Here is a 27489-nt window from a genome sequence, read left to right as displayed (position 1 = left end):
AAGCAGCCATGCAGACATCCAGACTCCCGGTCAGGACAGAATGACGAGCCATCCCCTCCTAGAAATGCCCAGAACACTAACTTGTCACTAATCAATCTTTGGAAATTCTTCAAGACGTCAAACCATATGAAATTTACAATATTTGATAAATTTTAATCTACAAAAATAGCAATTTCATTTGGTTCAACTTCCTACATCCTTTCGTGGCTAGCCTTAAACATAAACAAATCAAGCACAGCACGTTCACCTCACAGAAGGATCCTGAGAAGGAGAGAGAGGACCTTTCAGCAGCAGGACAGACCACAGTCGGGCTTGAGGAAGAGACGAGGCCTGGCACTGAGGTGAGAAACTGTTCAAGCCAGGGCTTTAAGAAGAAGAGGTAAACGTGCTGGACCTCAAGAACTATTACAATCACATTTCTCAAAACAGGCTGAAACGGACAGACCTGGTCTAAATCTCAGAAGCTAGAACATGATGAAAAAATGATTCGCTAAAGTATGTTAAACATATCCAAAAGTTAAAATGTACAGAAAATGGAATTGGCCAAGGAAACATTTATTCCATGTTAAAATGGACCCATTCCTTCAAGTCTGCAAAGAAGACTGATTTCTATCCCTCGTCAGCTTCCAGAGGGCTCTGAGATGCTGGAAGCCTTTCTCTCTGTGGGACCTTCCTCACACTGTCAACTTCACTGGCGTTACAAAGTGCAAGCTGGACAGAGAGCAAACCCAACTACTGCCACACAGAAAGGGGCGTTGCCACACTTGGGGGCAGTGCCAATTAACTCCCTGTTAACAATTGTGTGATAACCACCCCGCCCCCTTCTTTAAACCGTAAAATCTGTACACCTGGTCCCTGCCCAGGAGTCAATGATTGGGCTAAATTAGAAAAAGCTGGCTTGCATATGCTGAGGCGTGGGAAATCCCAGCCCCAGCAGCAACCACTAACTGTCTGCAGACGTGTCTGGCCCAGGGGACACCAGCCCCCAGGAGAAGGCCCCTGGAGCTGAGTACCCTGGGTCTGCATCCAGCTTCAGTGTTCCTAGAACACCAAGAGAAGGAAGGATGCTAGAGTCTGTCCCCTCTCCCACCCCACACCTTGCTGGAGTATACTTCATGCCAGTAAGAAGTGCCCACTTGCACTGCAGGGCTTGTCCGAGAGGAGCAGGGCTGAGGTGAGCTGCACGGCCTCCACCCGTAACCAAATGGCTACTTCTGTGTCTTCCTGGTCACCAAGACCCACCATGACCTGCAGGCCCAGGAAGCGGCCTGGCATGGGCCCCGAGCCAGGATGGCAGGGGTAAATGGAGACAGTCCCAACTGCCTTTGAGGGCTAGGGATGTGGCTGAGGAGTCCCAGGCTGGCCGCCTCCACCGCTGCAGAGGCGGTTTGGGGATTTTCTGATCATTTCTAGTATCCCTCCTCCTCTGCTGGTCATGCTGTCCTGGACTGTCCATTGGTAGCTGCAGAGGCTCCTTCTGCACTCTTTGCCTGGTTTGCATGAGGATGCGTTACTCTCTGGACCCCTGGGTGACAACCAGCAGGACCCAGCTGTACGGCCAGCTGGGATTACCGTCTGGCTTGCAGACAAGTGAGTTTCTCTAAACTTTTTCTTTTTTTTTGCAGCTGGCTGGAATGGGGATCAGAACTCATGACCTTGGTGTTATAAGGCTGTGTTCTAACCAACTGAGCTAACCAGCCAGCCAGCTTTCTAAACTTCTGCCTCTACATTTTTATTAAGTCACACAACAAACCTTAGGTAAACTTCAGGATTTTACAGGCTCACTGTCCCCCACACTGATCCCTCCATAAGATTATACAGATACTTCCTGCCCTGGTTTTATAACTTGTCTGTTCTGAGACCTTAAATTTCAGCTACTTATTTGGCAGACATATAGAGAGGGAAAGACTGCTGGGCAGTTCTTCTGTCTTGCTCCTACTGGCAGGGCGCTAATCTGCAATGACAACGGTGTCCAAAAGAGTTCACTGCTCCCAGACTCCCAGGCCCCTACTTTAAACACCAAGCCACTCTCTGACTTCCTTAGACCACATGGCCATGTCCCGCCCCAAGCCTGGTGCACGGGAGCATACAACAAGCAGGTGGCCCACACCGACAGTCAGGCCATCAACTCATGCTGCTGAGAAGAGGTGGGGTCGGGGCAAGTGGGTGGCCGGGGGGCTGCAGCTGGTCCCTTCCCTGGCACCCGGTTGGTGGATGTGGACGATGGAGGGCTTCTTGTACATGGGTAGCACAGTGCAAAGGCCCACGCACTTCAGGTCTCCACATGCCCATCCTGGAGACCCCCTTTTAGAAATTCTGAAGCCCCCACTGAGAGAAACCTTCTGGCGACAGTTCTGTACGATACAGGGATAGCGGGGGCCCGACTCATTACAGCTGTGCAGTTTCAGCTCATTACGCACAAGAAAGGTTCAATGTTCTATCCGTTCCCTTGTCTGACCTTGTTAGTGAACTGAGGTTTCAGCCCAACCTTCAGGGGTTTCTCTTCCTGCTTCTCCTGAAAACTCTGCTCCATTTTCAAGTTTGTTTTGCTGAAAATCATAGCAGCTATTAAAATAAACATTAAACTTACTTAGTAAATCCCATTTTCAAATTCAAGATCGCTTTAAATCCACCATATCTAAAATCTCAGGGTAATTTTTCCCCTAAGGATATGTATGTATACACCAACACATATACCTCTCTATATGAATACATATTCATTTATATTAAAATGATTATTCATAAAAAATCACTGCAAAATAAATCTCTGGTATGGGTCTAGAATAATTTTAGTTGCTGCAATGAATTTCTATATTGAGCAGATCCAAAAAAAAGCTTTAAAATGTTTTTAGTTTATCACAGTCTTTAAGTGCCTTTAACATGCTACATTTGAGCAACAAGTTTTCAATTCATGTCTTAAGACTATAACTATGGTAAGCTGGAGAAATTCAGCTTCAAACTTATCTGGGAAGATACAATGCTGCTACCTGATACCATGTAACTGTCACCAAAGAGTTTATGCAAGAGGCTAATTGTCCACATACAAGTCTCATTTTCTGTGCTGTTGGCAAGCAGATAGTTTAAGTTAACAATAAGCTTATTGAAAAATTTAGTGCCATTCAGATGTGTTCCTATTTAAACCTTTCAGCCAGCGAGAGTCAGAAGTCGATCTGCATGCATCATTTTTATTGCCTTTGCCAAGAATTATGCGACCATGTGCCAAAACTAACACAACCGCTTGGAGTGGGAGGAGACGGGGGACTCTTGTCTGTGAGCCCAGCCACAGGCCGCTCTGCTTAGATGATGTAACACACCACGATACAGTCAGTAAAACAGAGCTGAGACCTAAGTGACAGTCAGTGAGTTGAGCTCCCTGGGGGAAAGGCCACGCGACGGTGTGGTTACCGACCTTGCTGGAAGACGGGGTGATGCAGGGCCGGCACAGGCAGCTCCGTGAGGGCCGCGGGCTTGTGGAAGTAGGCACCCAGCCAGGCTGCACCCTGTGCCAGGGGCTCTGCCATCCTCTCCACACCGCCGGGGACCGCAGGAAGAGCTGGGGCCTCTGTAGGCCTGCAAAAGTGACAACAGGGGCTTATTAACCTCTGAGCCCTGCCTTCACACACCTGAAAAGCAAACACCACTGCACCCACACGGGGAACCTCTGCAGCCGCTTCATGGGTGCCCGTGGCTCAACCAGCGGCATGACAGGCGTTGGGACAGCAGAAAGCTGGGCTTGGGAGGGGAGGCAGGAAGATGCCGGGAGGTCACTGCACCCTTCATTCCACCTCAGGCTTTAGAAGCCCCAGGAAAGTCCCAGTACATGGGCTCTGGAAGTCTATGGTGACAGTGTGAAGCACAGAACCTGAGAGAGCAGCATGACACGCAGGGGCGCGTGTGCCACCTTCTAAGACTGGTGGGTGGCACGTCTGCAGTGCAGCCACCCAGCACTCATCACCACACACGTTTTCCAGAATGTCATCAAAGTGGCGAGACCGCACCGCACATCCCACCCCGAGTCCAACACTGGAAGGCACATCCATGCCCTGCTGTGGCTTTGTGCACGTTCTGTCTGTACGGTCCCCGCTCCAGCCAGTCTAGTCTGTGTTTACGTGAGTCTGTCATTTCAGTGTAGCACCGTGACCTTTATGCTGGTGTCCTCCAATGGTTCTTTCTCAAATCTTCCTGTTCGTTCTTCCTGGTTACCATCCTCCCTCTGACCTGAAGTGTAAAGCTGCATGTGTTAGGGTTGCTTTAGATAGTTTCATGGCTGCTTCCCCCGGGGGCGTTCACCCTCCTGTCTGTTGGGCCTGGTGGCCCCACTCGTGGAGAGTTTGAGGCAGCCTTGAAAAGATGATGCCGTGACAACTTCTTAAAGCCCCACCTTCACACAAAGAGCTCACGTGGTTTCTACAGCAATTACTTCTCGCTTTTCCTGGGAGGTCAGCAGCAAGATGGTACAAATCTGAACAAAGCACCCAATAAGGCTAGAGGTAAAAAAGAAACCGCGCAGCTTCCCCAGAGTTAAAAAGGTTTACTCTCTTACACGGTTAAAGCACAAATAAAAGATAACAGTGGCTTATGCATCCAGTTAAACAAGTACAGTCTTTCCTCTTTTGGGTTTGTGTTCGAGATGACACAACTTACTCAGGCTTAAAACGTGCTATGGGCAGAAATGTCTTGTGCTTTTTCTGTCTCAGAATAGAAGCACAGGTTCAACGGGAGCAGCTTCTGCATTCCACCTAGATAGTCACATTTTCAATAAAAGATGGCAAACCTGGGGCCTAAAGAAGTTCTCCAGCTTCTGTCTGAACACATGCTGTGGTGTTCTATTTCCCTATGAAACTGGCACATGTGTCCACAGCACACGCATCCACAAAATGTGGTGATGCTGTGGCCACAGCCCCAGGTTATGGAGAGAAGCTCGGGACAGGTGCGCAGTCTGCATCATCTTAGCTGTTTCCATGTAGCGCTGCGGGAGCCTTCTGCTGTTGGCGGAGGGTTGGGGACGGAACGGACACAGTGCAGTGGCATGTCAGGGTTTTCTGGCTCTTTTAGGCACTGCAGATCCAGCACTGTGTGCTTCATCCTACAGCAGGGGCAACAGAGAAGGCTTTAAGCAGGTGTTATAAAGGATCCTGTGCTGGAGTCTAAGCCCCTGGGTCAGGGCGTTTGGTGGGGGAAAGAGTCTCTACCTAGGTCCTTGGAACTTTCTAATAGTGAACTTCCTGGGATGGGACGCAAAAGGGGTCCCCTTTACACTGTTCCGGTCAGAGAAGGCTTTCCAAGCATATAAATCCTGACAGCTTTAAGGAAAAAACCCGGGAATGAATAGAGAAGGAAGAAATGAGCTCACCAGGATGAACAGGCAGAGATGGACAAGTGAGACCAGAAGTCAGGCCTGAGACTCAGACTCCGCAGAGCTGCTAAGGTCGGTTGATCCTGTTGACACCAGGACTAGACAGAAGAGGCGCAGGCCCTGTCTATGCTGCCACAGCGCTAGGCCCCTGCCCGAGGGAACCCGTGCAGACAGGGCCTTTCATTGCCCAGTGCCCTCAGTAAACAGGCTGTTGTCTGGACAGCCCGGGCCTGCACACAGAGAGGCCCGAGGGATGGCGGGCTCACTCCAGGCACAGGAGGGCCCCTGAGCAGGGCCACAGGATGGCCTCTCTGAGTTTCCCTGGGGGTAGAGATGCCGCTTTCTCACTGCCCTGATTTCTCTCCGTTAGCGAGGTCTGCTCATGGAAAGAACTTCTGTTAAAAATTATTCTGTTTCAGAGACACACTCCAGTCATTCTGTCCTTGCTCTGTTCCTTACTGCTGGAATCAACAGTGTATGGATGACATCTAAAAGAAATATGCCATGTGCTTTGCAATGCTGATCCCAGGGAACAGAGGGAGCGTGGAGGTAGGGTGAATGGTGTGTGCTGAGAGTGAGCTGAGCCCCTCCAGAGCAGAGCTAAGGGCATGCGGCCCAAGGATGGCCCAGAGCCACTGCAGCTCAGACAGGAAGTGGACAGGGCCTATGCCCCCATGAGCACAGACCGACCTCTGAGGAAGCAAGAGGGGCGGAGAGGGCCCGAACACCCCTCCCAGCAAACCCCTTGCCCTGGCACCTTCTGTGGCAAGAGTTCGGCTGGCCTCTCCTGCAGAGTGTGAGGGATGGGCCGGGCTGGGGTCAAACAGGTGGCAAAGGGTTAGTCCTCAGGACTTGTGGGGTCCAGTCGGCCACCACATGCCACAGCAGGTTCCTCAGGGACATGAGCATTCGCTACAGGAGAGGGAGCACGTTAAAGCAGCAAGCAGGGGCTTCTGTGCCCACCAGTGACCGCTGAGCTTCAAGAGCTCTCACTCCGGGTCAGTGATGGCCCTGCCCGAGAAGGGCCCGTTCAGACCCTCCCAGGCACTGTCCCTGCCGGCAGACCCCCTCCACGTTGCTGAGGGAATTGAAATGTGAAGCTGTGTTTCCAGCATTTCCCACTCTTAAAAGGATATTTGAAGAATTTTTATAGTAGTAAAATTCATCTTAAATTGATTTTTTATGCTTGTGCTAAAGATCTCAACCTCTGATTTACTCTAGTTCTCCTTTTAACTCCTTCTCTATTGGCATTAGATAACTATTCATGGGTGAAATGTAATTAAACAGCTTTGATTCTGAAGCAAGGATTTATGGCACTACATTTAAAATGAATGGCATTAAACACACACATAAAACCAGATTTTTAAAGCCATGACACAAATTTCCATTTCTACAATAAAATGAAATTGATTCTCCCGCCCTGCCTTCTCCTCCAACCTCGCTCGCGTGCCCTGAAGGGGCCGAGCTGCGACGGCCCCGCGGACAGCCGCTCCGACGACAGAGATCCCCCAGGTTCCCGCGCCCAGCCCGGATCGCCGCTCATTCGGGCTCCGCGGCCCACGCTCCCTGAAACCCCACATCCACGTCTTCCCTGGGAGCCGCTGACTTGCCCACCACTGAATGCAAACCCCTGTGGCCAGTTCGATTGTCACCAGGAGAGCACCACTGCTGGGCAGCCCAAGTCGTGAGGTCCTGGGCACCCCTGTGGAGTCACCTCAGAAGACAGCACTGCACAGGGAAAAAGACCCTCGCCCAACATCAGCGGGGTTGGCACAGAGGGGGCGCATCAGAGGCACATTCCCCCAGGACCTCTCCTAGGATGTCCTTTGTCACCCACAGAATAATCCACAGGTGAAGAGCATGACCCTGGAGATCTTTTCTTTCAACTTGGCACGACAGGATGGCTGGTGGCCGAAAAAGGAGTCTGGCTTTGCTGAGCTTCTGCACACACGGCAACAGAGAGTCCTGGCACTTAACATGGCACAGCCAGAGCACGCATGGCCGGGGCTAAGGATTTCTTCAAGAAATACACAACTGCTGGCCATTCCAGGGTGCCTTAAAAACGATGTGACAACAGCAAGCTGCCTTCCAGAGGAGATCCTGGAGTTTCAGCGCACTGGCCCTGGGTGACGTTCTCCAGGAGGGGAGAAACCGCCGTGACCTGTTCCCTCCCTGGGCTTGGAGGAAGGACATCCCAGTGCTGAACTGTACTTCAAGTTTGTTTTGATATAAGCGGGACATAGGAAAGCGGTTAGAACGCTCCTGCACAAACGTCTGATGTGTAAGCACAGAAGCTGTCTAAGGGGAAGCTGTCCTTTCCACCTGTGTGACGTCTGCATCACAGGACGCTGACGCTAGGAAGAACAGGAAGGAAAAGTGGCAGCATCAGGCCTGGGGACAGGGGGACCAGAGGGCGACTGGCCAAATTCAAATTCCAGGGCCGCTGGTGGACGTGGACATCTGTCTGCTGCGTGGGAAGCGCTGCCTGGCCCTGGCTGGTCTTTCCCTCTGCATCCAGCTATGTCAGCCACTCCAGAACTGTGGACCCCCTGTCCTCAGGGGCGAGGAGGCCCACCTGCCGCCTGGGCGAGCCCATGGAAGACACATTGCTGGAGGTCTAGCGCCTCATCGAGCACTGGCGCGTGCCTGGCAGGACACGGGAGAGCGGAAAGAGCATTCTGGGCACCGTGTCTGCCAGTCTTCCCGAGTTGCAGACGTGCTCAGTACTCTCAAGCTTGACCAAGTCAGCGGGAGATTTGGGAATTCAAGTTTTGGGTGTTGTAAGACTCTATTGGCAGTAAAGAATCCACACATGCTCATTCTGAGTGAATTCTACTCCCCAAAGACATTATGATGTAACATACTTGGTTTAAATCCAATCTGATGGAAGAAAACAGGCCAAAAGTTCTAAGTTACTCACATCTCATTAGTACTGTCAGTTACACCAGTGGGTGGACTGCAAATCATCCAGATTAGGAGTGCAGGGTTTCAACCTCCTCTCTTCTGTGACTGCAGTGTTCCCAACCTCTCTCCCTCCACTGGATGACTCTTCATTTTATGGCTTGGGAACATTAACTGGTGACACTGGAAGGTTGACCAAGAAAGTTCTAAAGATACATATTCCTCTGAGCACTTCTGGAATCTGGCAAGGAGCCCACAGGGCTGTGTCCTTCAGCAGGCTGTAAGGAGGCAGTGTGAAGCTCTTGGACACTCTGGTGACCTTTCAGTGGGAGGAAGAGCCCAGGGCCTGGGCCACACACAACATGCAGACGCCCTTAAGATGAGAAACATTTCCCAAGCCAGCCGAGCTTGCCAGGCCAACCCTGCCTCCTCTGCCTTCCAGGACTCAGCATGAGGAGTAGGGGGAGGCCTCTGGGACCCAAGGAGAGAGTGCCAGACTTCACAGGCTCACGTAGGTACACGTTTTCAGCAAAAATTTGAACTGCAACATAGGTGACTTTACAAACATCATGCAGAGACTCTTGCTAAACATCACTGGTAAATGCACAATTATGTCCAAATTAGAAGATCTCTAGCAGGGTTTCTTGTGTTTGTGCTTGATGGATTTGTCCTGCATTTAATTACACCTTCCTGCTGAAACTCAGAAGGATTTCTTCCATGGGTAGGACCGAAGACAAGAAATAAACTATGCTACCTGCTATCAATAAAGATCACTGTTTTAGAAAAGGGAAGGCTAAATACAGCCCTTTAAGTCTCTATTCCAACCAAACGTGGTGGTTTGATCCCATTCAAGCATTTACTGAGGACCCATTATGCACGTGGCTTACTGGCGAGAACGCTGACTCAGGCCCTCCGTTTTGCGGGAGCTTATGGCCAACTGAGCAGGCAGGGAAGGCAGAGGTAACACTCGGGTCATCGTCAGCGACTCCCCACTTCCACCCTCAAATGACCGATGTCCCCTGGACACCCTGACACGCCTCCCCTTCCCTGACCAGGACTGCTTGTGCCACTGTGAAAGAACACTGCGAGGGACTGTTCTGTGGCCCTGCCTGGTGGCCGGTGGCCGTTTGGGCAATATCACCGTGCACACTCGATGCTGTCTGTGTGACTATTTGAATATCCTAGAGTTATTTTAGGAAACAGTAGAAAAGGCAAAAGTTAAGGGGCTGACACCAGTCATAAGAAACGCTGATCTCAACTCATCGATGAGAAACAAAAGGTTCACCAGTGGGGCTTTGGGGACGGGCGCCACCGGGGCTCAGTGGTTGTGAGCTGCTGTGGAGGGGGAGGGGGATGGGGAAGACGAGGAGGAGGAGGAGGAGGCTGAAGAGGAGGAGAGTGGCATTTACTGTGCGCCACGTGCTGGTCTCAGTGGCTCCTGCACCATCCCACTGATTTCTAACACAACCTGAAGAACAACGTGTACTCAACTGCAGAAGAAAACAACGGTGTGAAACAGCAAGATACTTACATCTATGCAAAAAATGACAGGCGTGACTCATATATTTATTTATTTTTTAACTCTCTGGGACAAGAGTGTCCACCACACCTGACAGGTGAGTTTACTCACTGACCTCCACGTGTGTGGCTTTAGTCCCTGTTTTCAAAGATGCATTCTGTGCAAGAGGAAGAGAAATTCCTATTGTACGAGACAGGAAACAAGTAAGGACAACAGTCGTTACCAGTCTAGCCACAAGTGGACAGGAGGCTTCCTGGAGAAGACGCTATGCAGTGGGTCCCTGCAGGGGGCCGTCCAGACAGCAAATCCCACCTGAGCTTTCACCGTGTGCTCCTAACAAAGATGAACATAAATACCGCCCCTTGCCTTTATGCTCTCCACCCCGCCCCCAAAATGAATTCTACGTCTATGATCCTATCATAGGCCACCAAACGGCTCATGTCCCAAGGTCAATGACACGAAGTTTAAAATTTAGTTAGGTCCCAATTTATTTACTTTCTGGGTGGTCATAGGTATGTTGCTAAAATTGGATATTGATTTTTAATGGGCATCCTAAGCCCTCTGAATTTCGGGCTTGAATTAATGTCAGATACTAAACAAGACCACAAAGGAATGTACCGTAATAGTTTAAAACACCCACTGAAAATACAGAGAAAATTTTATATAAATTTGCAACTCCTCCCCATAAGAACTATGTATTTTTTCTTTTAAAAAATAATAGATTCTTAAAAATACATCAGCAATAATAAAACATATTTTTAAGAGATAATTTAAATAGTATACTTGGCAGACTAGAATGCTTAAAAAAAAAAAAAAGAGCCTATTTACTTTTCCTCTAAATGTTCAAATGATTAAAAAGAAAATTGTATTTTATCAACACTTTAACATATCATTAAAAGTCTCTACTATCTGACAGATGAAGATAAAAACACCCCAAAACTATAGATGAATGATCAGGTCCCTAATGAATCCAAAACAATTACAGGATGCAGAGCAATCTAGTTAAATTTTATTCAAAAGCTTACTACACTTGTGTTTTCTTTTATTTTTCTATCAAGAAACCCATGAGGTTTAAGCACAATTCATTATGTATGAGACCCCACTTGCGGTGCTTGACTGTTGATTAATAGCAAAGTTTGCTGTATGTACATTTGCAACATTAGATGCATACAATATGCTAACTTATTCTTTCACTGAAACTAATTATTTACAAAAATGACTACGTGAGACTACAATTTATTAAATGCATGCATCCAGTCTCCATTTGGCCCCCAAAGACATCCTGGAATGAAGATCTTTTACTTGATGTGACAACTTCTAGAATCGCTGTTATTAATATTGTAAATGTGGCAAATAAAGAGCTCAGATAGCCGCACGTCTACGTTGCATTCGTTTTCCACCGCTGAGGCAGCAAACAAAGAAGCTTTCTAAGGTTTCACACACATGTGAGAGGTACATTCCTCTTTCCCAGCTTAATTCAGCTTCTTATAAATAAAACACTTATATATCTGTAAAAATATATAAGGAATCATTCTACTAGTCTCATCGAATTGTTGGGACTTCCACAAGGGTACTTCCACAAAGGATCTTTGGGGCCAGGTAACTTTGCATTACTCAACAAATCTCCTCCCCAACCCTGGAAAAGGAAGAACATCAATCAATGGCCAGAGATTACCAACATCTCACATTTGTACTTGGATTTCAAATGGGGCATCTGGTGAACTGCTCATGTCTTTATGCTAACTCTATACTGCACATGGCCCATCCTCTGCATCTGGTCTCTCTCTGCTGAGCAAACCCACACAGCCTGGGTAGTTCCCCCTTCTGATGCCCTCAAAGCCTCTGTCCTGGCCTTGCTGTGCCCTGCTAAGGGTGTGTGCCCCAGCAGGCTTGGGGAGAGGAGGATAGGAGGGGATAAGGGGGAGGGGCAGAGGGAGGAATCATACTCCTTCCTCCACATGCTGACATAAGAAAATCAAGGGCTGTGCCCAAAAAACAGGATGGTAGTGGAAAAGGTCATTGTGTGCCACTAATTGCTCTGAGCCATTAAAGTCTTGCAAGGACACCTACGAAAAAAATGACACAAGTTTTAAACAAGGGCCCACTCTGGGACATACATTTTTTGGGCAGAGAGGAACTAAACTTCAGTGAGAGGACCTTTGCTCTCTATGATAAACAATTGTTAAGAGAAAAAGTAGCATGATTGGGAAAATCTCAGCACAGGTAGTCAAGACAGGTAAAAGATGACTGATTTTGGATCATGCAATTTAATATCCTGACTCTCAATAACACAGCCAAGGTCAGCCATAGGCAAGACAGCTGACTCCAGAAGTCCCTGCTGAGAGAATGTCTCAATGTCACACCTCCATTATATGACACAGCACCTCAGAAAGGGGTGTCCACTGAACGAAGTTGAGGATCGACTAACTACATGCAAACATCTCAAGGGAAATTCTTGTCTAACATTTCGTAGCTGACATTTACCAAGTGCCTAACATGTGCCAGGCATGTAACTAAAAACTGTTGTAGTTATTCCTCCCAACAAACCTCGAGGGAGGTACTATCATCTCTATGCTCTAGAAGAGGAAACTGAGGCCCAGAGGTTATGTAATCATAACTTACACAATACGTAAGGGATGGATCCAGGATTTGGATTGAAGTCTGATTCCAAAGACCTTAATCTGGACCATCTCCATGAAACTGAAGCACTCTGGCTCATCGCTGAGTTGAAACAAACGGTCGCCCCTTCTCATGAAAAATCCATATGTTCACACATTCGATTCCTGACAGCTCATATTCTCTATAGCACTTAGTTTTATTCTCTTTAACTTTTAGGTAATCTCTGTAATTCTTTCTCTAACCCATTGGATTACAATTTAGGCCCATTGCCCTGTTATTCAAAGACAATGGATATCTGAGTTTCCAGAAAGAGATCAGATGCCCAGACCACAGGGTCTCAGGCTCCCAGATGGCTGCCCACGTACCCTTGAAGGAAGGCCGTATTTATGTTGAAGCACCTCATGACCTGTCCACACAACACACAGCATTCTGTTATACAGGTAAGAGGCCTAGGTCTTGGAATGTCCCAGTCCCACCATCTCCCCACTGTCAACCACCCAGAGCTAGGCCCAGAGTGATTAAGGCCACAGCACTGTTCCTAGTGGCCTGGCACACCAGCAGGGCAGGGCTTGTGTGAAGGTGGGCACGAGACCATGATGCATGAAGAAGCCAAATGGACGGGCCCCACAATGGCTGCTCCGGCTGCGGCACCTCCGTAGACAGCCACACACTGTTGTGATGTGGGCCCCGGCTCCACCTCTCAGCCCCGGGGTCCTATCAGTGCCTGCCCCCTGCACAAATGAGCAAAGGACATGCAGTGGCGTTAAGGCGGCCACCACAGGACGTGCATCGAAAAACACCCACATTTCAGATTTCATTTTTCCACTGAATAATTTGCTGAAAAACACATTCCCCAGGGGTGAGAAAAACCCACAAAGATTTTCTAAACAGTGAAAGCTACATTTCTCTGCCTTTTCAGATTTTGTAGCAGGCTGCAGAATAAGAAAGTTTGCCAAAGCCCAGGGAATGGGCATCACTTCCAATTTGGCTTACTTTGCTAGGGCTCTATAGTTGAAATCTGGAAATGCTGCAGATTTGAAGACACAAAACGAAGTGGGCTTTCCTTTGTGTGTTTCATCCCCCGCTCCTGATACAAGGCAATCAACTGCATAATGAGATGAAACAAAAGAAAAACGAAACTAAACAGCACATCCCTGAGCCCTTATCTTCATGCCACAATTGCAGATCAAGTCTGTAGAATTCCGGCAACTACACACGTGTCGTATGAGGAGGGCCACCGTGTTGTACCCTCATTTCTCCTTTAGCTTTCTCAGCCTTTCAGGAGGAGCCCATCGGGTCAACAGCGCAGGAGTGAAGATGTCCTAGAAAATGAAGCCCACTCCCAGGAAGCAGGAACAGACACCCCTCGCTCGCCGACTGGGAGTCTGCGCAGTGAGCAAAGAGCAGATAGCCCCAGAGGCAAAGCCCCTGATGGGGACGACAGGATGCGACAGAGCCTGGGAAGCCGCAGCCCCACTCTGGGCTCCTCCTGCACGATCGGTCCAGCTCCCGAAGTGGGTGGCAGTTTCTGATTTGTCGTCTTCACTGCGGAGCAGGTGTGCTTTTTCCTGTGCACCCACACACTGAGAAACCGTACTGTTGGCATGAACAGGGCTAAAACACAGGCACCCCAATACAGTTTACAAAACTGATCTCCACACAGCTTACAGACTAGCTTTGCTATCGTGCAATTCAGAACTATTTTTCTTCTTAGCAAGGGAGTATATCATAACTTAAATTTTAAGATAATAGCTGTTCTGAAGACATTGTTGCTTTTCTTTCCAAAAGGCATGCATTATATGAGGGCTGACCTCCACCGGGTTTAGTCCCACTAACTTCTGCACTGGGCTCATTAATGACTAATCCTGCCACTAAATTACCTGTCTTGTAAATTGGTTTGTACAGTTCTAAATAAATAACGGATAGTTCCCCATCATCAAACACAGTGGAGTTTTTAAAGAAAACCACCACTTATAAGAAAGCTCTGCAGTTTCAACTGGGAACAACTTTCTCCAGCTCACTTCTCAGAAAGCCCTTGTCTCTCCTGTTGATGGCTACAGCTGGAACACGTTAGCTGGTTAGCATGGTAGAAAATACTGTATTTAATATCAGACAAGTCTATTGACTACACATTAGCGGCCAAAAAAATCTTAAGCAACTATTAAATGGACAGTTAATGTAATTGTATTTTAAAACACTGAGGTCATATTTAATTTTGAATTGAAACTCTTAAAATGCACTTTCTGGCAAGGATATGGAGTAATAAAACAACGTTAACTACAGAAAAAAAATCTAAAACTCACATTATTAAAATAAATCTTTTTTCCAGAACACTAATATTTGCAGGAAGTAGATTACAAGAAGCAGAAAACACTGGTACTTTTTCAGCAAGTATTGTCCCTGGCACTGAGAACCCAGACTTTCTGTGTGGAGGATGAGCTCACTCTGGACGCCAGGGCTCAGCTGCCATTTTCCCACCCCCTTTCTCTCCGGGCTGGCCGCTCTCCCGGTCACTTCTTTCTCCCTTCCAGTGCTCAAACGTGTTCTGGCTTCACCCGCAGGTCTTGCAATCAAAACTCTACCAGTGAAGAACCCAATTATGTTCAAAAGCAGGAAGTGAAAGTAAACAGGGTTGGGGGAGTTTAAAAAAAATCAACAGAGGGGGCTGGAGAGGAGGGAGCAAGCAGGGGAGCAAACATTTTAGGTGCAAAGCCAGCCAACTATGAGTCCCTTTAGGAAGCACCAATTTCTACTCAAAGCGCGCTGGCAAGTCCAATTTCATATGCCGTTTTCCTCTTCTTCCAAAATCAATATGGCCCCCTGGGAGGATGTCATATGCAGGCAGGCGGGTCTGTGGACCGTAAGCTCCGCGCCTGGACCAGCTCATGGCTTCCCAGGGGAAGCGAGGAGGGGGTGTCACAGGGTTTTCCAGCAAAAACAAGGCAGTGTTCATTTACAGGTGTTCTCTGACAGCCAGGACAAGGGGAGGCAAACCCTGGAGCCAGGGCCAGCGTTTCTGAGAGCCTCGGCCTTGATGTGACCCCCTGCGCTCTCTGCAGAGCAGAGGAGGGGGAGGAGGAGGGAGACTTCTGCTGAGAATAGCTTCTGGGAGCTCAGAGGCACCATTCTGCTAAGAAGATCAGCTTTATTCCCATGGTCCCCATGCCCGGCCTTCTCCCGCCCCATCTAGTCTGCTGTCCCTGCATGGGGCCACCCAGTCCCTAAGGCCAGATTGTGGGCCTCTGGCCACCTCATTCTGCTGGACCATGTCCACGAAGAAACCGGCAATGCTTGCTGGGGTGTCTCCTCTTTTTGGCGCTCTAGTCCCAAATCTCCAGCCCCCTCCCCCAAACACGCCACCAGCCACCTGCCCTCATCGCCATGCCACCGTGGCCCAAGAGCCCCCAATGAGCAGGAGGTCTGATTCCATTCAAGATTTCGTTCTTCTTGGCTTAGACCTGAGTAGTTTTGAGGTCTTTTGAAAGAAAAATGATTCTCAGATGCTACAAAAAATTCTAGCTTGACAAAAGAACTTAAGAAAGGGAAATCTTACGTGAAAATTTCTTTCCATTGAGAATTAACGTTATAGAAGTGGCAATTTACCTTGATAATAGTGAGATGTTTCTTTTTAAAGACTTTAACTGCCATGAAAACACGACTTTTAAAAACGTTATACCACTGATCCCTGGAAATACAGACTCCACCCGAGGAACCCGGCTCAAGACCATGTGTCTCTTCACGCCTGTCCTCCCTTTCTTGTGGCCCAGGTCTGCTAACGCTGGCCTACGCACGAGACCATCAGACGGGGCAGGGGCAAGAACAGTCTATCAGAAATTGAAACCCTCAGGGCTGAGCCCGTGGCGCACTTGGGAGAGTGCGGCGCTGGGTGCGCGGCGACGCTCCCGCCGCGGGTTCGGATCCTATATAGGAATGGCCGGTGCACTCACTGGCTGAGTGCCGGTCACGAAAAAGACAACAACAACAACAACAACAAAAAAAAAAGAAATTGAAACCCTCCAGGGCACCTTCATGTTTTGTGGACGTGTTCACACTGCATTGTGAATGCATTGCTTTATTTCTGTGTGGTAAAGACTGGATGCAACTTACTCCTTGCCCTGCTGGGCTTTGCCGGGGAGCTGTGCTTACTGCCGGTAACTTACTGAGCTGCCGCATCACTGCCACATCACTGCCCACATCACTGCCACTGCGGGGAACGACAGATAGGGAGCAACCACGAATTCTGGGGACTGCAGCTGAGAGCTGAAGCTCCGCCAGCACAGGCAACCGCTAACCGCGCAGGGACCCGCTAACACTGACCCAAAGACAGAAAGTCTCCATTTACACATGAAGTGACTTCACAGCTCGTCACTTAGGGGCCATTTTTATCCTCGTAATGTACCTGTATCTTCCTCCTCCTTTCCGCTGCAGCTCTGAAGCTCAGGCCCCAGCCCTCAGGGCCATGCTGGGCCAGTGCAACCGCTGCTGCCTTCAGGATCTCCTTGCTGACACTGTGTTGCCACCATGGGCATTCAAAATCACCATGTGGCTCACATTTGTCCCTACACAGGATTTTCAAGGTCTCATAGCATACCTGCATGGGCCAAACTAGGCCCACTGGTCACTTTTGTAAGTAAAGTTTTATAGGAACTCAGCCAGGCTCATTTGTTTGTGCACATAGCTGCAGAGCTGAGTAGTTGTGACAGAGACCGTCTGGCCTGTAGAGCCTAAGGTATTTCTTCACTGTTTGGCCCTGTACAGCAGGAGGTTGTAGCCCCCGTCTGCACTCACACTGACCCCAGCTTTTCTCCTCTGCCTGGAAGCCCCCGTCCGGTTTCTCCAGGTGGTTCCGTCATTCCTGATTCCCTGTCACTCATGCTGGCCCTCCCATCCATAATGCCTTTCTTCCCCCTTCTACCCTCATCTAAATCCACCTTCTAATCCTAATTCAACTCCTAGTTTGAGTCACCTCCTCTGCTAACTCTGCATCCAACCACCTGGCCCGGTGAATAATTAAGTCCCTTAAGAATGGCGCTGACGTCCACTGAGCACTGGCACGTGTGTGGCACCCTGTGAGGTGCTCCACGTGGCCACCTTGTCTAACCTCACAACAATACAGAAGGTGAGCAGCTGGATTCCGGCTTCGCTGATGAGGAACCAGTGCTCAGAGGAGCGAAGCCCACACAGCTATGAAGTGGCAGAGCAGGGAATGAAACCCAGCCCTGTGTGGTGGCATCTCCAGCCGGGATTCTAACACCGTCAACCACGAGCGCACACCCACACGACACGTCCTCAGAGGGAAAGCCTTCCGGGAACTGAGGAAACCTCAGGCCCTGCAGAATCCCAGGTCAGTGGCACGCTGCTCAAATGTCTCGTCACGGGCTCCCTGCCTGCTGGGTTGCGCCTTCGTCCTGCAGCGTCCACATGGGGGCAACAGTCCTGGGTCCCCCACTTTATGAGCACCCCACACCTCTGCAGCCACGGGGCTCTGCCTCTCGGCGCCTCTCTCTTGTTTTCAGGCTTCTCTGCTCTCCGCTCCACGATGTTCTTTGAAAACCACAGCCCCAAAGAAACTGTCCTCTCTTCAAGGCTGTTGGAGGGTCCCCAGCTCTCTGGGTTAATATCCTTGTTTTTAAAAATGTATTTATTTCTAAATGACACAAAACAATGGTACACATTTTGGGGACACAGAGTAATGTTTCAACACATGTATACACTGTGTAATAATCAAATTAGGTAACAGGCATAGGTGTCACCTCAGACATTTATCATTTCTCTGTGATGAGACCATTCAAAATCCTCTCCTTGCTATTTTGAAATGTACAATATACACTATGGTTAACTACAGCCACCCTAGTGTGCGATGGACACTAGAGCTTTTCCCGTCGAGCTGTAACTCTGTATCAGCTGACCAGCCTCTCCTGACCCACTCCTTTCCCCTTCCCCTTCCCAGCCTCTGGTAACCACTATTCTACTCTATCTCTACAAGATCAACGTTTTTAGATTCCAAATATGAGTGCAATCATGGGAGGTCCCTCAAAAAATTTAAAGTAGAACTACCATACGATCCAGCAATCCCACTACTGGGGATATATCCAAAGGAAATGAGGCCAGTAGCCAAAGGGATATCTGCACCACCATGTTTACTGCAGCACTATTCACAATAGCCCAGAGATGGAATCAACCTAAGTGTCCACAGACAGTTAAACAGAAAGAAAATGTGGTATATATGCACAATGGAGTACTATTCAGCCATACAAAAGAATGGAATCCTGTCATTTGCAGTCACATGGATGGAAGGGGAGACCTTTATGTTAAGTGAAGCGAGCCAGGCACAGAAAGACGAATGCCACGTGATCTTGCAGACCATTCTGACTGCACCGCCGAGGCACAAAGGCTCTACTCAGAACGCTGCCCTCGCCTGGGGTCTGATCGCCGGCTGCCCAGCCCCCCTCCACTCTCCAACAGTCCCTTCTCCAGCCCTTCTTCCTGCTGCTGTTCACCCCACCCCGACTATAGGCCAAGGTTCTGCGTGGACTTGCTCAGCTTTGGGTGTCATGAACGGGGGCCTTCAGGGGACAGACACCACCTGCGGCCCTCAGGCTCCTGACCCTCTCAGCCACCTGCCCTGAATGACCACCTGGGAGCTGGCCATTGCCTCCAACTCCTTGTGCAGTATCAAATTCCACTTCTTCCCCAGGCCAGGAACATCTCCCAGTTTCCCTGCTGCTGCTAATCACGGCACAACAGTTCTGCCACCACCCCACGCCTGCTGGTTTCTGCTTGCCATGTCTCTTGTCCCTGTTCCCTTCCATCGCTGATGCACACAGTTCCCGCCCTCAGCCTGGACAACCACCAGAGCCTCTGCACTGGCCTCCCCACACTGCAGCCACGTTCAGAGGACCTGCCAAAACCAGACAAGTCTTCCCAAAATCCTGCTGAGTTAATGTCACCGTCCTGCCCGTAAACCTGGCTGACTCCTCACCACACACAAGGAATCAGATCCAAATTCTGTATCTGGCCATCAGTCAAAGCCTCCGCAGTCTAGCCTTGGATTCAGGCTCTCCCCTGGAAGGTTCCCAAGCTCCAGCCAATCTGGCTAACCTGTCCCCCTCCATCCTACTCTGAGCCTTCCCTCCTCCAGTCCTGCACCTGAAGTGGGGTCTCCTGGTCCTGACTTTGGGCAAGTGCATAACACTCGCTGGCTATATGTCTCCAGCTCCCTTTGCCACAGGTTCATCTTAGGAACACTCTAATGCAGCCGAGTCTTACCCTTCCTGGGCACAGCCCTACGTGCTTAGCCTGTGGCACCTCAACCTGCTCCAGTTATGGTCCTGTGGCTTCCACAAGTGGAGCCCATACCTTTGGACATGGCTGTGTTACTCAAAGCAGCTGACACGTCAGTGTCTTTTGTGACCTGCTCATAATATCTGGTGAAAATATCAAGAAGAGGGAAGGTGGGGACAGAGAGATGTTACTGAATATACTTGAAAATGTTTGAGGATTTATCTTAAGAGTAAATATATCTATTTTGATATATTCCGTTGCTTTATTGTACTCTTGTTAAGATGTTTAGTGTTTTCAATAGACTTCTTCGTGCATTCTCTAAAAGGCATAATAATCGAACTTCTTCAGTCAATCTAAATAAAAGCATGCAAGCGAACATGTGATATAAACTACCAAAGTTTTAGCATGTGCTTCTACTGCATGTCTTTTTTCTGATCAAAACTTGAAATGGCTAATAAATGGCTGTCTGCACCCAATCTGCAGGACAGCCTTTGATTCTCCACCCAGAGTACAAAATTCAACAGACATTTACAAACTTAAGACCTGTCTGGAGAGGTTCGCTATGTTTGTACATAGAGATATTAATTTTAATTTCTCTCCGTCTATATACTACATGGCCAGCCAAGTTGATGTAAATATTACATAGCTTCAGATTTAATGGTCTACCCTCTCTCCTCTCCTGGGCATGCTTTTGTTGTTCTAGCACAGAAATCACCAGGAGGAATGGATTTGAAATCCCACACAACAGCACGAGGCAGCTGAGAACACACTTGTGCGTCTCAGACAAGCTGACCGGCATTTGGTCAAGAGCTAGGCCAAGAATCTCCTTGACTCTTCCAACAGCAATGGCCCCTTGCCTGAGAGCAGGACATCTTCAGAAGACCTGGCATCACCACCCAGGAACGTGGGCCAAAGACTGCAGAAGAGAGAGCGCGTGCTGGTGCTAACTCCGACATGCTGCCTCTTTCTCTGAAATGTTTTTAAGAATTAAAATCCAGAATTGAAAACAGACATTCACAACTCTTGAGCTACTGTCCTCTTTCTGCTCTCTGCGTCTCCTTCATTACTAGTTTAAGGCTGAACATCTTCCTGCCAATTATTATGCATGTGATTAAAAAAACTAAGTCCTATTCCCAAGAATTCATCCAGAAACTGGGGGTGGGGGAGGTGTTGGGTCTGCAGCTGAGCTCTTGAACTTGGAAAACCTGCAAAAGGCCCTGCTTGCCATTCTCAATTAAATATTTTACGGGAAAAAGTGAAGTAAAAAACAAAAACTAGAAATGAGTGACTCTGCTGAACAATTTAAGAAACATGATTTTTTCTAATACCCTCCAAAATATGTAATACTTAAGTGCATTCTGGAGCTACAAGGAATGTCCCTATGGTGTGACACTGCATGGGAAGGTTGTCCTTACTCCTCTTTGCGAAGTACTTGCCCAGAACCTACTATTTGTGACACGACATACCAGCTAGCCGGATGCAAGGATGAATAAAATATAGTCCCACCCCTAAGCCACCAGAATCCCTCTGCCAGCTTTGCTGAACAGGCAAAACGGTCAGTGGTGCATTTGGGCTAAGGGGGCAGATCCCGAGCAGAATCTGCTCGGGCTCTGCCCAGATCAGCCTGCACCCCACACAGCCGGCACTTCCTCACCCCTCCTGGTCTTCCTCATTGCCCCTTCGTCCTGAAATACTACTTGGTCATGTGACCTCACCTTTACCAGGCATGCAGAAAGCATCACCCAGAACAGGCAGTCTCCTTAAAGTGAAAAATCCTCTTTTAATAACAGAGACAAGGCCTCCTGTCTTTTCTCACTTATTCACATAAAATTATCTTACTAGTTCATCTTGACAGACATTGGAGACTTATTTAGAGATCCCTGCTTTTTTTCCTGAATCAATTTATTAACTTTTTTTTAACTTTAATAATAACCACGTGCTTCTGTTGGCCTGTCCACCGTCTGTGCCTCCAATGTCTGTCTGCTTCCATTGCTTTGAACATTAAGTCTGAAGACCTCCCAGTTTTCTCAGAAGAGATTTAAATAAACTTCTGAAGCCAGAGGAGTAATTTTCTTTATAATTGACATTAAAAAGTAGTGTGAACTAGATGAAGGATGGTTGTTAAGCACATCTGCCACTGTGCAGAGTCTTAAACTTAAGAATAATCAAGGGCAAGGGGAAGAAAAGGTTTATTGGCCAATCCTCAAAACTAGGGAATAATTAAATACAGTAGTGCATAAATAAGACTATAAATAGAATCATTTCTTACTCAATTACTTAGAAACACAGGGCAGAGAAAGATGTGTGCATGCAGACGATTCTTCAAAAAAGAGCAGACTTCACTTTCTGTGAGATTTACCTGCTCATCTCAAGAGCTAACTAATGGTTTCACCATTGGACTCTTTGTAATCATTGGATCTTATTTACACGACTTCCTTTGATTGACCTTAAAGCACAGTCAGAACGTGAAATTCATCTCTCTGAAAACACCCAGTACTCACGCATTCACTCACTGCACAAGCTGTGTAATGACTTTTTGTTACGTATCATCTAGGTCAGAAACACAGCTGGTTGAACGGGGAAGAGGGGCTGAGCAGAAAGGGCTCCTGGGGGAAGAGCCCCGGCGGGAAGGGCAGGACCCTCCACTGAGGCATCAGTGGTCCGGGAGGTGGGGGCTGGGGGTTGGGGAAGGCAGGTGAAAGGAGAGAGGGTTAGGCAGACCCTGAGGGACAAAGTTGGGTCTAACAGCCTAGGAAGACATCAAAAGGAGCTAAGCAAGGAGTGCGAAGATAGGACTGGCCCTTTCCAGGGCTCACACTGGCTACTGGTCAGGGAATGGAATGGGCCAGAGGGAACCAGCAAGGCTGCCCAGACATCAGGAAGCTTCTGCAGACACCAGCAAGATCTGCATTCATATTTGATCATCGGTAACCAAAACAGAACAATCTCATTCAAGTCATTATATACTCCCATTAAAACTGCTAAAATATTCTTGTTCATTATCACAATTCATAAATTTGATATATATGGCATATTTGTAAGCCAGCAAATTGAATGTTTATCTATCTTTCAGTCAGTCATCTGTTTCCAATACAGCTGACCAACGACATTGGCTATATCTCCTAACAGAATGTTCTGACAACCTTCATGTGATGTCACTCTTACATATTTACCAGGACAGGCACTCTACAGCTTTCCCATGTGTGATTTCATGAGCTGCTTGTGACCGCCTCGGAACCCCAGCTTCATATACAACATGTGAATCCCTTAGAAAGAATCTGCTTACACCAATGGCTCTAGGAGTCCAACTTTTGGATTTCCCGATGGCTTCTACTGTAAATTATAATTTGTACAGATCCAGGCAAGAAATCTAAGAACTCCTAGCCTCTATATAGGGCTGTGCGTTTCTCTTGGTGGGTGGTGTTGAACCGTGAGAAGTTTACTTGTGGCAAAGATCTGTCCCAGGACAACAGAACAAAACAAAGAGAGTCCCCAAACAAGGCGGTGCTTCAGCTCAATTTCAAGGCTCCCTTCTGATTTTGGGGTTTTTCCTTTTCCCTTTCCCTTTGAATACTGTCAGTAGGAGTGGTTGCCACATGCACAATCACCTGTTTGTATTCACAGATATAATTAGATGTTTCTTTTAAGAAATTATGAGATATGAAGACCCACAGAAAAGATGTCCTTTGAGGGGTGTCCAAATTGGTGAGGATTTAGATTTGTAGGAAAAAAAAGGTGATCTTGCTCACTACATGGCTCCAGCAAATTTTCCTATGGCATAACACCCTGACCCCATGTGCTAGGATGGCTCCCCCACATCTCCATCCATCCCAAATAAAAGTGGAGCTAATATTTCAACCTTCCCCACCAGCCAGTCTAAATTGGGGCTCTTCAGCAGTTTACATCTCCTCTCAGTGCTTGATTTATGCACCAAAAACCTCCAACCCACAAATACAACAATAAAAATGCAGATGTGGGGTGGAAATTTGCAAGTACACTTTCTCATTCCACACTAGGTGAAGTGGTTTCGATATCTGTCACTAACACCAAGGGGTTTATTAATAGGCAAAAATTAATTGTATGTAGACTGAATTAATGAGATGGAAAAACATGCATATTTCAGCTAATACAGAGGGGACCGGCCTCTGCCGAGGCATCCGTAATGAAGTGGCTGGGCCCTGGGACAAGCGTGAAGCAGCTACCAGCAAGCTGGGGTTCTTTTGTGATCATGGGGGCTGGAGGTACCGTGAAAAAAATACACTGTGAAATGTAAACATCAGGCAACTGTTTTGAGCACAAAGTTGACCCCCGATGCGTCTTCTGCAGACTGCCATCTACAGATTTATAAATAAATGATTAGATGTAAAATCTCCAGAGGATTTCCCTTTTCCACAGCAATTACAGGAGCAGATTATTACCATTCAAGTAGGGTTTCAGTGCAAGTTCCCTGACTGGCAGGAATCACTCACTGCTGTCCTGCTGTCTTAAGTCACCATGACAGGAAATCCAATGTTAGCATGTACCGTGGACATTCTAACAAGCTGAGTCAATATGCACTGAACGAACACGTTCTTGAGTTAAAATATATTACTGTCAATAACAGACTGAATTAAGAAAGTGTGAAGTTTCAAACGGGATCAATGTCAGGAAGACAGTTTCCATATTTCATATCTGCACATGGTTAGAAGTCACCGTGTGTACGGAGTCCAACATCCACCTGGACGCTTTCTCTTTGGCTGTTCTTGACCAATTTTTTAAGTTGTTAAAACACAAGGTGATGAGGCTAATCAAAGAAAAATCACACAAACATATCAAGTTCAGCACACAGTTTTCTGGCACAAGGTTTCCTTTCTTCCCTGAACTGCAGGGGAAAAAGTCATCCTTCAGCTCACTATCATTACAAGATGACATTCTAGTGCCCCCAGCTACTATGCACACACACGTGGCAACTCGGATTTCCTAAGATTCACATAACACCAACACCACTCCTAACCATTTCTCTCTTTTTAAAAAACTGGTATGAAGTATAAATGGATTTTTAAAAACTTAATATTTTGAAACAACTTAAGATTCATACACATACACACACACACACACATACACACACGCACAAATTACAGCAGAGACGGTTCCCATTTGCCTTCATTCAGCTTTCCTCAGTGATAACCTTTTACATAGTAACAGCATGTTGTCAAAACCAGAAAACCGACACTGGTACGTGACAGCTAATCTCCATATCTTATTCGGAGAACACCAATTTTTACAAACACTTTAAAAAATTTTATTTTTATAAAATTAAAATTTTTATGCTTTCTAAAATGAAATTTTACTGTGTTTAGATTCATATACCCACAACACCCAGCAGGACAGGGAGGTACCCTGGCACACAGCTTCCCTCACGTGCCCGTGCCAGTCACACCTTCCCCAGTCCTTATCCCTGCCAACCACGGAGATCTTCTTTATCGATACATGTTTGTCATTTCAAGAGTGTAACATAAATAAGAAAAGGCATGATTTTATTTATTTAAATTTTTTAAAAAATTTATTAAAACATATTGATTATACATATTTATGGCATGCAGAGTTATATTCCAATACATGTATACAATGCGTAGCAATCAAATCAGGGTAGTTAGCAAATTCATCACCACGAAAACGTATGGTTTCTTTGTAGCTCCCCTCATTTGGTCATTTGAAAACATACAATAAATTATTGTTAATGATGGATGCCTAGCATGACTGCACATCAGCAGAACTTACTTTTCCTCTCTAGCTGTAATTTTGTGTCCATTCATCGGCCTCTCACTATCACCACTCCAGTCTCCTCTTTCCTGCCTCGAAGAATCACAGTTCTACTGTCTACTTCTTAAAGTTCAACTTACAATTATTATTTTAGCTCTCACATATGAATGAAAACACGTGGTATTTCTCTTTCTGTGCCTGGCTGATTTCACTTAATGTAATTTTCTCCAAGCTCATCTGTGCTCCTGCGAATGGCAGAATTCCATTCTTTTCATGGCTGTATAGTATTCACTGCATATACCACACCACATTTTCTTTATCTAATCATCCACTGATGGCACGTAGGGTGGTTCCACCTCTTGGCTACTGGAAATACAGCTGTGATAAACAGGAGAGGTCAGGTATCCCTTCAATATGTTGATTTCCTTTCCTTTCGGTATACACCCAGTAGTGGGATTGCTGGATCGTATTTTATCTGTAGTTGTTTGAGAAGTCTCCATACTGTTTTGCAAAATGGCTGTACTAATTTACAGTCCCACCAACAGTGTAGAAGAGTTCCCCTTTCTCTGCATCCTTGCCAGCATTTTGTATTTTCTGTGTTTTTAAAAATAGCCAGTCTGCCTGGGGTGAGGTGACATCTCAATGTGATTTTGATTTTGATTTCCCTGATGGTTAGTGATGTTGAGCATTTTTTCGTATACCTGTTGGCCATTTGTATGCCTTCTTTTGAGAAATGTCCATTGAGCTCCCTTGCCCATTTTTTAACTTTTTTTTTTTTTTTTTTTTTTTTAACTATTGAGTTGAGTTCCTTGTACATTCTGGGTATTAATCTTTTGTAGGATGCATAGTTTGCAAATATTTTCTTTCATTCTGCAGGTTGTCTCTTTGCTCTGTTGATTGTTTCCTTTGCTGTGCAAAAGCTTTTCAGTTTGATATAATCCTGTTTATTTTTGCTTTTGTTGCCTGTGCTTTTGAGGTATAATTCATAAAACCTTTGCCCAGTCCTATGTCCTGAAGTGTTTCCCCTGTCTTTTCTTCTATTAGTTTTATAGTTTCAGGTCATTTAAGTCTTTAATCCATTTTGAGTTGATTTTGGTAAACGGTGAGGGACAGGGGTCTAGTTTCATTATTCTATACGTGGATATCCAGTTTTCCCAGCATCATTTATGAAAGAGGCTGTCCTTTCCCAAATGCATGTTCTTGTCACCTTTGTCAAAGATCAGTTGGATGTAAATACGAGGATTTATTTTTGGATTCTCTATTCTGTTCCATTGGTCCATGTATTAGTCCATTTTGTGTTGCTGTAACAGAAATACCTGAGACTGGGTAATTTATAAAGAACAGAGGTATATTTGGCTTACGATTCTGGGACAGCTCCATCTGACATGGGCCTGAGGCTGCTTCTCCTCGTGGCAGGCAGCCAGCGGGTACAAGCAGATCACATGGCAAGAGAAAGCAAGAGAGAGAGAGAATGTGCCAGAGTCCTTTAAACAATGAGCTCTCGCGGGAACTAATAGAGCGAGAACTCACTCATTACTCCCCCAGGGAGAGCATGAATCCATTCATGAGGGATCCGCCCCCATGACTCAATCAGTTTCCAACACTGCCACATTGGAGATCAAATTTCCACATGAGTTTTGGAGGGGACAACACATCCAAACTCCATCAGGTCATGTGTCTGTTTTTATGCTGGTACCATGCTATTTTGGTTACTATAGAGATTTGTTGTATATTTTGAAGCCAGATAGTGTAATACTTCTAGCTTTATTCTTTTATTTAGAATTGTTTTTGCTATTCGGGGTCTTTTTTACTTCCATATGAATGTTTGGATTTTTTTTTTCTATTTCTGTGAAAAATGTCATTGGTATTTTGATAGGGATTGCACTGACTCTATAGATTGCTTTGTGTAGTATGGTCATTTTGACAATATTAATTCTTCTAATCCACGAAGATGGAATGTCTTCACATTTTTTTGTGTCCTCTTTAATTATTTTTATCACTGTTTTATAGTTTTCATTGTAGAGATCTTTCATTTCCTTGGTTAAATTTATTCCCAGGTATTTTATTT

At 46.8% G+C, this 27489-nt stretch overlaps 1 protein-coding gene across 2 annotated transcripts in view; it reads right to left on the bottom strand.

Annotated features, from left to right (window-relative positions):
* Positions 1-27489, bottom strand: part of MGMT (O-6-methylguanine-DNA methyltransferase) — a 282167-nt gene that overhangs the window by 42567 nt on the left and 212111 nt on the right. For both annotated transcript variants that reach the window (XM_063103089.1, XM_063103090.1), the window contains one exon: positions 3410-3570. In XM_063103089.1, the coding sequence (XP_062959159.1) occupies positions 3410-3570 (161 nt within the window). The remainder of the gene's footprint in view (positions 1-3409; positions 3571-27489) is intronic.

This window comes from Cynocephalus volans, chromosome 7 (assembly GCF_027409185.1).
Source record: "Cynocephalus volans isolate mCynVol1 chromosome 7, mCynVol1.pri, whole genome shotgun sequence".
NCBI classification, from domain to species: domain Eukaryota; kingdom Metazoa; phylum Chordata; class Mammalia; order Dermoptera; family Cynocephalidae; genus Cynocephalus; species Cynocephalus volans.
Note: the sequence above shows the minus strand (reverse complement) of the source record. Positions and strands in the feature narration are given on the sequence as shown.